The 16,019-nt window shown below is 37.6% G+C and overlaps 1 protein-coding gene across 5 annotated transcripts in view; it reads left to right on the top strand.

The window, feature by feature from the left end:
- Positions 1-14,003, top strand: part of ARHGEF10 (Rho guanine nucleotide exchange factor 10) — a 119,973-nt gene extending 105,970 nt beyond the window's left edge. For all 5 annotated transcript variants that reach the window (XM_033009942.2, XM_033009941.2, XM_033009940.2 and 2 more), the window contains 3 exons: positions 440-614; positions 7,302-7,424; positions 9,429-14,003. In XM_033009942.2, the coding sequence (XP_032865833.2) occupies positions 440-614; positions 7,302-7,424; positions 9,429-9,943 (813 nt within the window). In that variant the 3' untranslated portion in view covers positions 9,944-14,003. The remainder of the gene's footprint in view (positions 1-439; positions 615-7,301; positions 7,425-9,428) is intronic.
- Positions 14,004-16,019: the final 2,016 nt, after the last annotated feature.

Below are 16,019 nucleotides of genomic sequence, written 5' to 3'. Positions count from 1 at the left end.
AAAGTAACATACTAGGAAAAAAATCTGCCCACTCCCAGGAACTTCATCTGTGGTAGTTTTCCCAAAGGAGTATCAATAAAGAAATACAAAATCCTTTTAAGTCTGAGCTGTTATGGGCTTGCCAGCCCCTACTATGCAATATTTTTAAGAAATATATTATCTAAGTTGCTGTGAAGTTATTCTGTCATGAGATAGAACTTTGTCTCAAGAGCTGAGAATCCTTCCATTCTAATGATAATGTATTTTCAAAAAAAAAAATTAACAGTTTAATTAACACATAATATTCATCAGTCAGAACATATTGTGAGCAAAGCAGAGGAAACTAGCTTTGTCCTTGACACAGCAGACAAAGATACAGTGCCTACACCTAAGAGCTGATAAGGAAGGTTGAATGATGTTCAGTTGCATGTCCCCACACAATCCTTGTTTTTTCTTACAGAGCCATTTTGAAGCCCATCAAGAGGAAGGGATGGTAATCTCTCACATGGCTGTTGCTGGAGTGGGAATCTGGATTGCCTTCACATCTGGATCTACGCTTCGCCTGTTCCACACTGAGACACTGAAACACCTCCAGGATATTAACATTGCCACACCTGTTCACAATATGTTGCCAGGTAGCTGAATCACATCATGTGATAACATTTCTCTTTTGTCTTTATCACCATCGTTTTCCAGAGTGGTGTAGATTAGGCCAGAATCAGAAGGTCCATCTCAGACTTTGAGTCTGACAACTTTCATGACTGTTTGCTTTAGTAAATCACAATCAGTGCCTGCCCAGAAGAACAATGTGTGCAGTGAACTGGTTGATTAGCAGCTCTCCTCCTTAGAGGTTATAAATGTAATTATATAGATAAGCAGGTGGATTCTTCTGTTTAGTCTTTTTTTTTTTTTCTTTTGTAACTGTAAAGCAGTAGGACAGTGCATTCTCCCATGAAAATATGTTTGCTTTGCAAATTTTAGCATTTGCTTCTGGAACTTAGTATCAGAGTACATGATGCAGTCAATTTGCCTAGGATCGGACCAAACAAACGGTTGCTTATTTTTAGATACATCAGTAGTCCCAGCGAACTCAGCTGAACCACTCACATGCTGGCATTTTGGAGTTCAGCGCTTTGCTGACTGGAGCTTTAATCTGTTGAATTAAATGGTTAATCTTGTACGTAAAGATGGAACCAGTGGTTATTAGGATAAAATTTAATGGATCTTGAAGTGCTTTAAGGCAGAAGCTGTTTGGTCATCAGCATCACAGACAGTTGCACTTGTCAGTTTTGCAAGTGAATGGCTAGGGCCTCAGCATCAGCAAGCACATCGTGTGGGAGCTGTGCCAGTGCTAGGAGAAGAGATGGGCAGAAGAGTGATGCTGGCATGGCTGAGCATGAGGTGTCCATGAGGAGACAACCATTTTTTCCGTCTCTCTCCTGAGCGTCTACAGTTTTTATGGGCAATGCGTGTGCCAGATTTATTGCTTTGCTTCTAGCAGAAGCCAGTTCTTCCCAGGCTGAGATTATATTTATATTCTTACAAGAGTTAGGTATAAATCTTGCATCAAAAAATGTTTTGCTTCTTCAGGCTGTGTTGTCTTACCATGTTTTCTTTCAGATGACGTTAGCTTTGCAATAAAGCTCTATTTTAAATTGTGTCCATTTAGATCATGTTCTAGACAGGGTGTTTCTTACATGTGGTGTCAGCAGCAAATCACCTGCCTTTAAATAGGTCATTTGATTGAATTCATCACAGTTATGCAAAGAACTTGAGATCAGTTGTAAAAAGAAGATTAACTTTTAATATGTTCTTCTGTTTATAGTGGGAGAAAAAAGGGAAGTAGGGCCTCCCCTTATACATTTTTTCTGCATATAAAAATCTTCAGAAATTTAGCTGTAGTGTTCATTGCCATGGTAATAAAACTGCTGATGTAACATACCATCTTTTTTTGTGAAACTGTTAGCTAATTATATCTCTTCGGTGTCATTCTTACCCATTTTAGTTCCTTCATTTTTTCCTCAGCATCTTCACAAAGAGCATGCCAGTGAATGGAAGTGGAAATTTATTTCAGGAGTAGAACATTACAGCAAACGTTCCAAGGGAAAATCCATTCTAAAAATGAAATGAATTTCAATTATTTAGCGTCAGCTCTTGGGCCTGCTTATATGATCCCAATAATGCTGCAACAGCAAAGGCTAAAAGACAGAGGAGTAGGAGATTTACATAATAAAGCAGCAATAAGGACCTTTTGGAACTAAAAGCAGCTGAAGAATAAATCAAGCTCTGTGTAGTATACACTGAGATTTAAAAAGAAAAAAAAAGTCAAACAGAAAAAGAGTGAAATAGCTGAGTATTTATAAAATATGTATTTGCCTTTAGTGAGGATTTTTAGGACTTTAGTTTTAAAGGAAACAGCTGATAGTATTTTGAAATCCAACAGGAGTTCTTTAATATGCAAAAATAACAGATAAGTAAAAATTCAACCGGTATTGAAATGAGAGAGAAGAAATCAGTGTAAAAATATTGCTAAGGGTCTTAAGAGAGAGATGAAAAAGTCAAGATCTCAATATAACTTCAAAGAAGCTGGACTTCTTTTGCCAAGATTTTAGTAGGAACAACAATATGTAATATTGGCCTCATAGGCTACCTGGAGATGTCATCTGTCTTCGTTTAGAACAATGTAAATGAGGGAAATGTCACTCTATGAAGTTAATGAAATTATCTTGTTGTTATACAGTATAAGGAAAACTTACTGTCACTGTCAGGAATGGTTACTGTGAATTACAGTGCTGTAGTTAAAGGATAGTTGTAGTAACTAATTAAGATAGAGGAGCAGGAGGTTTGCATATCCTTAGTAACCAGTTCTCATAGCATTAGATTTTTTCCCAAGTTTGTTCTTAGGAGGGAATGACTTTAAATATCACTATCTGCTCTCCTTGTTGTAAAGGATGTGCCTCCCTTGCTTTGAGGAAGACAACCCTGCAAGCACAATGCACAGGACAGAATCAGAGAGGAATGAAGTGTAAGGGAAATGGCACAGGAGGTGTTTGTCTTTATGATTTAGCAAAGTTTAGTAATGAAAAAAGCAGACTCTGTTTGGCAGAATTTTTTATCTGCTGCATGTAACCTTTTTAATCTGTGTCAGTCTACTTATGAAGAATGGAGCTGGGAGGGCTCTTGCTTTCTGGAGTTATGGGAAGTTTGTGTGTGGCAATGCAGGACTGGAAATTAAACCAGAGTCACGGAGGCAACCACAGGATAGACATTTAGTCTGGAGTGGTCCGCAGTACCTTTATTTCATATATCATCAGAAATACTTCCTAATAATGTATAACAAGCTTGTGTTCTATAACAAAACGCCAAAACAGCACAAATGCCATATAAGGAAGGAAGAGAATGGTTGAGAAAAAAGAGCATCATCATTATTACAGGTCCAGGTAACTATTTATTTCACTATCTTGTAAACCACAGTACAGCAGGATTGCTTTTAAGTGCCCCAAGCACAGCTCTGTTAGCTGAGCAGAGGGCATACTGAGCAGCAGGAAAAAAAGTCTATTAACATTTGAAAACAAATTATACACACTTCACTAGTGCAATGTACTTCATTTGTAGAGTAAGTTTATGCTTAGCGTTTGTGATCTGTAGCTGAAATCTCAACAAAGACAGCTTTTCACCAGCCTTTATCACAGACCACAGCAAAAAAAAAAAAAAAATATCATACTGCACATGAATACAGTCCACTTTTTTTTCATAGTCACATTCAATATTTAATTCTTCAAGAAGATCCTTAAACATGTCTTTCCTTCCAGCTCTAAAATAGTTTATCCTTTTAAAGAGACTACTGTGAACTTGATACATGTAATTTCATTGCTTATATGGACTGTGGCAGGTTATCTGTTTAACAAAGAGGTGATTTCTGCTTGAGTTGCTGTATTCTGTTTATATCTGTATATCCTCTAATGTCATGTGTGTTTCCTGGAAACAGAGGAGAAAAGCAAAGAAGGGGGAAAAAAAAAAAAAAAAAGTATAATTTCCTCTCTGTGGAAAACAAACTATACTTTGAGGCTTACAGCTTTCTTTTGTCCCCACCCTACCAGGTGCCAGACCATAAAATGCAGTTGTTTTATGATTTTACTGCTGGGAAACGATAAACAGATTGGGGGAAACTTTAGGTCATCCCAATAGATCTGTACAGTGGGCTTGTTTTTATATAGTGAAGGCAGCATGGTCACATAAGAGAATATGCACCAGTATGCCCTTGCATCTACCTAGGGTTGACTTCAGAAGATCTATGTGGGAACACAGGAGGATTTACCCAGGTCTGGTGGCTGTTGTAATTGAGACTCCAGAAAGGTGGACATAGAGCAGAACATAGGCAGTAAAAACATTTGTCCATGTATAAGCTTAATTTCTGGCTTCAGTTCTTCATAAAGTCAAGATCTTGGTCAGATTATTTTACAGGTTTTAACAGTTCTGTCTGAATTGGGACAGTGTGATCTAAAAGTTGTAATTTAAAGATAGAAGTATTTGTAATTTAAAGATAGGAGTATTTGATTGGTTTTGGTATTTATAGTTATAATTTTCCCATCTTGTTAACTTCTGTGCTTACTGCATAACACATTCTAGAAAATTAGATTATTTTTTTTTTTCTCTGAATTTGAGATGTATCAAAATAAATATCTCAAGACAACAAAGAAAAGTATGATTTCAAGCCTTGGCTAGCAGATAACAAATTAATACTTTAGTGTTTTAATAGGTTTTTTTTTAACCTATATATAATTTTTTCAGTTGTTTTTATGCTATTTCATATTATATTTTCAGATGCAGATGTTTCCTTCTTTCTAAGATTTCAAAGCAAGTGATTGTACTTTCGGCCTCGCTATGGATGGTTCATGCTTAAGGTTGTGCTCAGTGTTTAACATTTTATGTTGCTGGCTGATAATTTGCTGTTTTCACCTATGGAAACAGTAATGCATATTACCAGTTTTCCCTGGTAAAAATTACTGGTTAGAAGTTGCTTCAGGGTTGTAGTATGAAATCATGCATGTTATTTTACATTTTAAATGCTTAAAAAAGCATCAAAAATCTGTTATTTAAAAATGTGAGCATTTTGCTTCTGCAAGGTGTTTGAGAGGCAAAAGTACAATTGCAGTTTTTGATAATTTTAACAGTTTAAAAATTGTACTTAAGCATTTCTGTTCATGGTTTGTAATACAATCTTTAAGTGAAATGGAGTGAAGTCAAACTAACCTGCAGTTACCTTGCACTTGCTGTGGCACCAGTTGTGGGAGAGGATTCACATGCCATACATAACTTGAGCAAGCCTGATCTTTAAAACACAGAATTCAAATACTGGTTTTTGAGAACACCAATACACAGTGGTGCTTGGTCATCACTGGTTGAACTTTTGTGCTGAAGGCGTGCCTTTGTGTGCTTTGTTTTGGAAACTACATTAATTCCATTAATATCTCAAGAAAACAAACCAAAAACAAATGCACACACACATGCGCACACACACACAAAAAACCCCAAACAAACAAACAAACAAAGCAAAACAAAACAAAACAAAAAAACACCATACACCAAAACCAAATCAAACAAAAAAAAACCCTCAAAAGAGCGAACTCCCAGCTTCAAAAGGCTTCTCATTTATCTATAGGCATAGACCATCCATGTCTATGTAGTTGAAGGGGGATGATGCAGTCCTACCACCATACAGTTTATGGAAAACAACACAGATGTGTCTGAAGGTCTGCGTGAGTAGATGGAGCCTCTTCAACTCACCTATGCTTGTTACACCTGCTGAGGATGACCTAACCGTGGTGCCTTTAGGGTTTTTTTAGAATGTGGTTTTAGGTAGGTAGAGCTGGGATTCCAGATCTGGCCCTATGTGTACCTTGTACAACACCCCATTGCTGCGTTAATACTTTGTTTGCAATTTGTGAGGTTCTGTGAGGAAGGACTTGAACTGTGGTCTGCCTCCTGCTGTCCAGCTGAGTGCTCTGGGATACAGTCAAGCTGCTCCTTCCCTACTTTCCCACTGGGTCTGTGATTCATAGTCTTGGATGTAAATTGGCTAAGCTTCAAGGGATGAGGTGGAAAATGCATTCGTTTGTGATACACCATAATTAAGGCCCTTTTCCAAAGTGTGGAACATACGGGTTCATCCAGGTTATGTCAGATGAAGAATCCAAATTCCGTACTTACAGATGAAGTGATTAACAACTTGAGAGCTGTGACAAAGATGAGAATGACTGCTCTCTTGCATGGAAAGTTAATCATAAATCCAAGAACACGTAGGTTTTGAACCTGGAGGATTCTAACAAGGTTTAAATGCTCCTCCGCATAAACTTGGGCCATGGCAAAAGTTTGGTCAGGCTGTAGTTTCCATTTCTGAAACTTGTTAATACCATTCTGAAAGTCCATCTATACTGAAGCAAACATATTTAGTAAGCATTGCAATCCCATAAATAATACGTTGTAGAAAACCATAGAATAGTTTTGATTGGAAATTACTCTGGAGGTCATCTTGTCCTTCCTTTTTGAAGTAGGCCTGGTTAGAACTGGTTGTTCAAGGACTTGTCCAGACAAATTTTTAATATCTTTAGATTGGATGGAGATTCCACAACCTCTTGCAGTGTTTTACCACCCTTACGATAAAGAAGCTTTTCCCTACTTCCCATCCAAATTTCCCGTGTTCCAAATTTGATCCACTGTGCACATCTGAAGAGAGTCTGGCTCTGTCTTCTGTGCCTCCTCCCGTCAGATAGGTGCAGACAGCACTGCCTTTGACCTCTCTTTGTGTTCTATGTGATCCAGTCTCCTGCCCATCTTGGTCACCTTCCACTGGACTTGTTCTGTTGGGCCAATGCCATTCTTGTACGGGGGGATCCAAACTCAAACAAAGGGACACAGCACTTCGGATACAGTTTCACAGAATAAAAACTAGGAGAAAAAAAGTAATCATGAAGAGGTTTGAGTATAGTGTGTTATGGCAATATATTATGGAGTATTGTGAGGTGAAATGCGTTTCAGTTTTATTACTGAGAATACACAAACATAGTCTATTTGTAAAGATAATTCATGTCTACTTTTAGATACTGTGCTTTAGAGATTTAGGACAGAGTGTTTCAGAAGTTCAATAGTATTTAAATTGTCATGTATGTAAAGTTTAATACCACAATCCAGCAAAATATTTGCCTTTGTGATGAGTGCTTTGCTGAATGAGATGGCACAGCTGATTGTGTTTGCCTGAAGTCACTTTGAGCTAGTCAAAGATCATCACTCTGAAGTAACCAAGCACTTCCTGAACTTTGCAGGGCAGCAGCGTGTTTCTGTGACCAGCCTCCTGGTGTGCCATGGTTTATTGTTGGTTGGAACAAACCTGGGTATAATAGTAGCATTACCAGTGCCACGCTTGCAGGGGATTCCCAAAGTAACCGGTGAGTGAAATTTCTCAAACGGATCAAGTATAATGGTTTTATACTGAAGATTTTATTTCTCTTCTGTCAGTAGCTTAAGTGAACCTGCCAAATTATCTCTATTGTTTACATATATATCAGAGCTTTGTGTTAAAATTATATTTGTTGTTCTTCCTAAGCTTTATATCCAGATATTTGTCTAGTTTTGTCTTAGTTATTTGAGCTGGGACAACTGTTTTTCTTTAGGGCATAAGAATAGGATAGGCATTAATCCTGTCAGAGTACAGTGAAATATGTGGGGATGAGAAGAGAAGGCAAACAATCTTTCTTCCAGATTTAGGAAAAATAGATGCATTAGGTTTAGAGACATAGATACTGAAAATTTAGTTTGTTGTCTGACATAAATTGGTTTTGTTCCCTTTCTCTCCAAACAGGAGACTTAAAATATAAGAGAGTATGCATTTCATTTTTTTGACAATTACAAAGATTTTTGCATTTTGGAGAGATGTACTTATTGAGTTACTTTCCTATTACCCCATTTAAAGTACAAATGCATGAATGCTGCTGTATCACTTTGCAAATGTTTAAGCTACTAACAGAAACAAGATTTTAAAAGTGTGTTTAATAGGGGCTTTGCCATGCTATGTTTTGGGTTCAGAATTCTGCTCAAGCTTCTGTGCTGTGGAGGGAAGCTGGCAGATTTTATGAGGCAAGCTGTCTGCAACTTCCTTCAGGGGGAGAAAAAAAAAAAAAAAGCTTATGTAACTTTGCAAAATGAAAACGAAATCCTCTGTGCTCAGCAAAATATGCAGCAATAATCCAGTATGACACAGGATAAATGCTTCTTAAAATTATGGAACCTATGATAGATGAAAATAAATGCAACACAAAAAAATGCATAGCTGCAGAATCAAAAAATCTCTCATGTTATTCTTCCATTTTCTGTTTTGATTATTGTGGTTTATGTCATCTATATATTCTTGTATTTTGGGTCAAAATCTGTCAGATTTCACAGATTTAGCAGCATTATGTTTAGAGATCTATCTTTATAGTCTTTGATACCGTATTTAGAATTTGAACTGAAAAATTGCTTCATTTTCCAGTTGTGCTTCCAATAGTGATAATTCATCTCTATATCATGGCATTTTTTGTAAAAGCAAAATATGTTTTATTGCAACCATGAATGCATTACGGAGTTAGGGATGGACAGAATGATTTGTAGGGTTGTGGGTTTTTTCCCTTGACAGACTAGGTCTTTTCCATATTGTAGCTAATTTTGTACAATCCTACTGTCTCTTTTTTTTTTTTTTTTTTTTTTTTGATTTTGCTATAAAAGCCACATATACTGATATTTGTTGTAGCTTCTGAATTTGGCTGTATGCAATTTGTTTTTCATACATTCTAATGGTTTGCACACTGTAAATCTTCCTTGTATTGCCAACAGCCCAGTGTTTAAATACTTACAAAAAAAAAAAAGAAAAAATAATAATTGTTCACTCATTTCCTTATGAATCTGTCACAGTAACTAGACAAAAATTCAGAAGGATGAGTTTTAGTTCCTGCTGTGTAGTGTGTAGAGGTCTGTTACAATGAAACAGATGTTCTTACGCTGTTCTGGAGAGGTACAGAGGTACAATAGGATTAACTGAAAATCACGTATTTTCTTTGCGGATTACTGGAGAAAACTCACTGTGTTACATTTGTGTCAATGTCAACAAAAAGAAGTTAGCAGCTTTTCTGTACTCGTGCTGTTGTGAGAACAGAGCACGAAAGTATGTCAACTAAAATTCATAATGCTATGTTTCAGCTGATTTATTACTACACTCCTAAAACACTTGTGGTACAACAGATGATTTTTTTTGTACACTTTTTTCTGTAAATTGTGTACACACAAGGCGCAAGACAGACTGGATGCATACAATAGGGTTTCAAGAGTTATGCTTTTCTGAGCAAATTTCATGAACTAATTATGGTAGAACACTGTGGTAAAACAAATAATATTCTTTAATTGTCTTTTGGCTCCAGGAAGAGGCATGGTGTCATATCATGCACACAACGGCCCAGTCAGGTTTCTTGTAACGGCTACATCTGTAAACAAGAAGAACAGAAACAAGCTGAGGAACAGCCTGCCTCCAGGCTCAGAACTGAAAGATGACGACCAGAAGAACGTTCTGCACAATGAAAGACCGGGCTCTTCCCTTGGTAACACCCATGAAACTGCAATTTGGCTGGGGGGTTCAGTAGGATCCATTGCACAAAAAAGTGACTTGTCGTCATCTTCTGGATCCCTTACTTTGTCTCACGGATCAGGTTCCCTAGAACACAGGCCAGAGGACAGTAACATTTACGAGCTTTTGAAGGATCAAAATATCTCATTTAAAAATAAAAGACAGAGATCTCGGAAAGTGAAAGCGAGTTCAATATTAGTCATTTCTGGTGGCCAAGGACACAGAAGAGTGAACAAGAAGACCAAGCAGCAGCGACAAGATGAACTAGTGTCTTCAGTGATGGTCTGGCAAATCCCGCTATTAAATATCTAACTGAACTAAATCCAAGATACTTTCTGCTATTAAAAAAAAGTCTGATATCCTCTTACAGCACATTCCAGCTTAGGACCCAAATGGATAGACTTTAAGCATCTGGGAGCAATTTCAGTAGGCTTTGATCACAGGATTAAGGGTTGCACGACAGTCTTCACATACTTAGAACATTCTGCAGTGTTAGGGTGTTGGAAGACGTTCAGCCCTTGATGCTGTCCTTGATACTTAGAACAAAAAGGATCTGTTAGACACTTTTAAATGGTTTTAGAATCTTTACCTTATTTATATTCACATTTATAAATACCACAAGTATGTTCTATAGCACTTAGGGAAGGCAAGGAACACATGCCATGTCTCATGCTGGTTTTTGCTTATGTAAATCAGCTGTTGTTTCTTTTTCCAAAGTGACACATTGCATGGACTGTAGATTGTAACAAATTAGCAAATATTTTTAAACAATTAATAGTCTAATGTAAGCTAATATTAATTTCATAATTAGTACAGTAGTTTGTAACATCACTCCACAAGCCAGAGTTTGGTCTAGATAAAAGCAGTTATATTAATTGATTGGTATTTGTTTATTTTAATATAGAAAGTAGATTTTATTATTATTATTATTTCTAATGCTCAGTATTATCCAAAAAGTTGCAGTACAAAAAGTGCATTAATTTTCTTGGTAGGTGCAATGGGTCTGTGACTCACCTTCGTTATACAGAGAAAGTTCTAAGGATGCTATGGGTTAGGGAAAATAGAAAATACAGGTACAGGACAGGTGTGCATGGTGGTGCTGCTAACACATTCTCCCCCTGGCAACTCAGTATCAAAGCCAGACATGTACTATGCCATTTTTAAGGAGGCACATCCAGTAAATTACTAATGAAATTATTAATTAAATAATTAATTGGGGAGAAATATACTAATATTGGAATATCTATAGGAAGTGCAGGTAATCACTGTGGGTATAGGTCCTACATCAATTGATTTGTGCTACGTCCTCAGGCAAACACATATCAAATAATGTCACAGCACAACAGCTACAGCACAGGTACGGCTGTATCTGAGTGGCGGTCACCTCTTTTCACCCAGAATTTCAGCAAAGTATGGTCATGTGAATAGATACTGTGAAAATAGCACACACAGCTTCATTCGCTCATTTGGGCAGGTTGGTTGCTTTGGTAGTATTAGAGGGCTGAATTCTAAATAGAGACCTAATCATTGTTTCTTAATGAATTGATGTATTTCCAAAGGAAACTTTGAATTTGGGATTCCTACTGAAATTGCTTTTTGCACTAGCCTCTGCACATGTGAAATATAAGGCAAAGCCTTCGGCTCAGAAAGACATTGCCAAAAATGGTGATGAGACACATCCTTCAGTCAAAATATGTTTAATACAGATAACATTGAATTGAATCACTGGGAACATCCTTTCTCCTCATCAATAGACTTAAAGAAAGACAGAGAAATTAGGATGATTAAGTTTCGTTTAAATATGTTAAGAACCTCTACTACTGTCCTTCAGTGCAGTAAAATGCAAATTAAATATACCTGAAGCAGAACGTTTGTCAGATGTATGCATTGACTAGAATCAAGTAAAACTTTCAGCTACTTTGGTACTGTTACTGTGCCAATAATGGGGTGGTTTGCCCTGAAATTATTTCTGCTACTGCTAATACAAACTCCTTGATTTTGCCATGTTTTGTTTCGATCTGCCTAATTTAAATCAACATCAACTGTAATTACAGTGTCCCAGCACATGACATTTCAAGGTAAACAGTACTAGAGACAGAATTATTTTGTTTCATTTTTGTTCTTCTGTTTTGTTTTTTTTTTTTTTTTTTTTTTTTTTTTTTTTTTTTCAAAATAGCAGTAGGGTTTTTTAGATAATGGTGCTGAAATATATTTCCTTTATTTTGCAGCAGATTTGTGTGTCTTTTAAATTTTCAGTCTGTCTGCTCTATCAAGGTGACCCCAAAATTGGTGAGTGGGCTGACTTACCAAGTTTGACAGAGCACCGGAGTAGCGTTGGGTCTTCCCTGACACCAAGTACCTGGAACAGAGGGAATGCCAGTGCAACAGTCTTTGCCTGCTGGATGGCACCAAAATAGGCATTTCAGAAATCAGATACACACCCCAATTTCTTTTCAGCAGTTTTTCCCACATCCAACATCCTGATCAGAACAGGATTCTTAAGCCATAATAGTACAGACTTCAGTGAAACACAACAGACACTTGTTACAGATGAGGTTGTAGGCTTAGGGTCTTCATTACCATTTTGTGCTTTTATTCAGTGTCTTTCTCTGTGTGTCTTGCAACTGTAGTTGAGTGTTGTCAGCGTTGGCATGGGCTTAGTGTTGGCATGAGTCCTGATGCACAAAAAAAAAAAAAAAAAAAAAAAAGGCAGAGTGCCTCTAAGCAAGAAAGTTGGCAACATTTTCCTAAACTTTTCCTCTTCTTCCTGGCCTACTGCCTGGGCTTACCTGGCTTGAGGGATCAAGGCCAGTTGCATTTTCTACACTCTTCCATAGCTATGGCCCTGGGAGCTGTTCTTTGCCCACTGTGTGGAAGCACTACATTGTACAGTTTAATGTATGTATATTAAAAAACAAGTTAAAATATTCTTCTGTGTATAAAACATATATAATCTAGTATCCATTTGCTACACTGCAGTAAAAAACCCACAGGTTTTATTCTGTGTGCTCCTTCGGTGTGGGATTCCATGTCCGTGCCTTCGGGACTGGAGGATCACGTCCACTCTCTCATGGATCTTTATCACTAGCAGAGTGATAAAACAGAGTGAGCAGAGTTCACCACACATTCAACTGGAAATCCATGCATGGCGTTATGACGGGATCTGCTAGCACTAATGCATTAGAATTTTAAAGTGAAATTCATCCTATCTTCCACATGAAATATAATTCTCCTCAGTTTTATCAATAAAACATTAGAAACAAAGTACAAATCTGCTCTTCTGAAAGTACATTGGAGTTTTGCCAGTGACTTCAGTAAGAACAGAACCAGGTCCCTCATTTACATTATACTGTTTTGGAAATAAGTATCTGTTTTACTAAGCTGTAAAGCAAAAGACAAGCTCTATGTCTGTCTTTAAAATTGCATATTGTCATGAACTAGATTTTTAGTGACTAACTGAGCACAAGGTGCAATGTTTGTTTTCTGATATGCAGCTAACTGGTATTTACTATGAAAACAGGCAGGAACCAAAGTTTCTCTTACAGCTGGCATAGTCTTTATAGCTGTTGTAGACTGTGCTGCTAGGTAGGTTGGATTTTGCTTTCTGATACTGCTTTTCTAGATTATTAGAAATTACAGAAAATATTCGGAAAAGAGAGGAGCAAGTGTAACCACTATGATATATTCTATATATGTTTTCTAACACATAGTAGTGTCTTTTATAACATGAGCCATAAAACTTGTGTATTTATGTTCAAAGTATAAACTGAGAAAAATGTTTAATAAAAAAATATGATAAAAATTAACTTCAGGAGCACATTTCTCGGGTCATCATTTTAACTAGAAGGCTAGAATTTGTGTCATGCACTAATGAATAGTATACAAATTAATGGACTTATAAAAGGGAAAGTAGAACATTAAGACATTAATGAAGGTGTGTATTTTTTTGTTTAGTTTTATAGTTTCTACCATTTAGAAAACAGCAAATGCAATTTCTGAAAAAGATGCAGTCTTAAAATAAGTTTGACCCCTGTATCAATGGACCCAAATAGTGTCTAAGCAGTGGAATTTCTACCACGCTGTGTACGTGGACTATACATTTAGCACTTGGGCAGCATGCATGATGCGTGAGAATGAGAAGCATTAATCATCAAAATGAGTATTGCAGAGCAAAAGCATTAACAGAGGAAATTAATTTACAGTCGCTAACTGGCAATTCATTCTAATTAATCTGCCATAAAGGATATATACAGAATCCCATGATTGTGTTTAAATACTGAGACTTGTATTCATCAGCCTCGGCAATAGCCTTTTTGTGTGTACCTGCACTATTATAAATAAACAAGAGTTACTGAGTTTGTTTGCTGGTAAAGCCTGCCTTTTTGCTCTAGTTTTTATACCACTTCTCTTAAATCTATAGTTCTGGAAAACATCAAATCACATGGGTGCAGGATACTGTACATTCAGACACCTGAAGACAAATTCTGTCTCAATGGGAATTTACAACTCATTGTTTATGGGTGGGAGGCCGAGGGTTAAAAATTGCTTACTGCCCCTTTGAGAGAGGACTGAATATTGAGAAGGGCTTCCTGAACCATGGTTCACTGCTTAAACTTCACTCTTGCTTTCTCTTCTGTCCTATTTAATTTTCTGACCACATAAAGACAAATTAGGTTTTGTAAAATGTACTTAGGGGTGCGAAAAATTGTAGTTTGAAAGGTGCAACTATAGTGGAGGGTTCTGTAAGAGTTAATCTGTATTGCAGTGAGTGATACCATGGAGTTGATACAGTTGTTTGCTTTACAGAGTAATAATACTTCTCATAATAATAATAATCCTGTTAAGAAGGCATATTAATATCATCCCGTAGCTAGGAAGAAACTGAGTTGAAAAGTGTTTGCCTGACTTGAAGCCACATGATGAGCCGCCTGTAAAAGCACACAGATTAAAGCCATTGCTGCTCCCTAAGCCCATGATTAGCCCTTCAAACGGCCTCCCCCTTGCAGGTGCCCTGGGTGTGTGGCTGTTGAAACCGTTTGCTGGTACGCTGCCCGGGACTAGGGCGACAACGTGAGCAGTGACCTGTGGTCGCAGCAGCTGGCTCTCGGGGACTGAGCCTGGCCTGGGCTGCTCCTGTCAGACAGCACTGACACGGCCACTTATCTGGGATATTTGGGGGACTAATGAACTGCATGGGCATAAACCGTGCGGTGCCACTTGCAGAATAGGCTCTGCCTTTGGTTTCTTGGTACTGATGTAGCCTAGCATGTATCCATGCAACCTACTTCGTACGGGATGGCTGCCTAGCCGCCTAGAAGTTGAGACCAGTCTCTCATAGTCAGGAGGTGACAGAAATATGTACGAGCATAGTCTTGACACCTACCATACAGGTAGCAGTGGCAGGTATGAGGAGTCTCATTGTTAGACTGTGATGGTTTATCAGCTCCTTGTGCCACGCCACAACTCAAAATTCCGGTTTATTTCCTTCACCTTTCCAATTTAGGGGTTTTATAGCTGTATGTAGAATCTGCACACCATTTCTTCACAAATGCAGCAAGCACACTGCTAGATCTATCTGCTATTTGATTTGAGAGATCTAGCTCAAGATTTTTCAGAATTACTCGATTTGCTGCTGCCTTGTACTTGTGCTTACTTGATTATAGCATTTTCCTTAAAGGCATGCCCAGCTACCAAACTGCCAGAAACACCCTTTGCCTCCTGAAACAAAGAATCAAAATAGCAACACTGAAACAGCTTCAGATGAAAGGATCTGAAAATTTCCTAGGCAAATGAAGATTTACTGTGTGACTTCATTTGAAATGCAACAGTGTCGATGTATGACCCAAAGCACTTCAACTGCTTTGGCCAAGCTCCATAAACCACACTATGAAGGCAGTTAGTCTTTCATAGCACGACCTTCAAAGGTGTTCAAAGGGATTTTTTTTTTCCTCCAGCAAAACAGGCTTTGACAGCAGAACTGCAAGTTCTCCTGTTGTGCATATTGTTATACTCTGGGGATAATCACAGTTATCATTAATGTGTGTGTGTTCCAGCCCAGAAGATGAGTCAGAACACCTAGCATTAAAATGGCACACCTTGGGGGGGGGGATGAAATCATTGTAAAAATTCACTGGAAATCTGATTTAAGGAGTATTTGACACCGAAAGATCCAGGTGAGCCTCCAGCAGAGTTTTCTCAAGTACCAAAGTGCCTAATTTCCACTGAAATCTGAATATTTACATACCCAATGAAGATAACATGGAGGGTTTTAAATTCAAGAAACCAGATACAGCTTAGCTACAGAGTTACAGAATTTTTATTTTTGCTTTCTATTATTCCACATTGGAGAGAAATTGTATGGGTTTCTCCTTGAGCATCAAGGTCGCCT

The sequence above is a fragment of the Tyto alba genome, unplaced genomic scaffold, assembly GCF_018691265.1.
Source record: "Tyto alba isolate M040663 unplaced genomic scaffold, T.alba_DEE_v4.0 Super-Scaffold_40, whole genome shotgun sequence".
Taxonomy (NCBI): Eukaryota; Metazoa; Chordata; class Aves; order Strigiformes; family Tytonidae; genus Tyto; species Tyto alba.
Note: the sequence above shows the minus strand (reverse complement) of the source record. Positions and strands in the feature narration are given on the sequence as shown.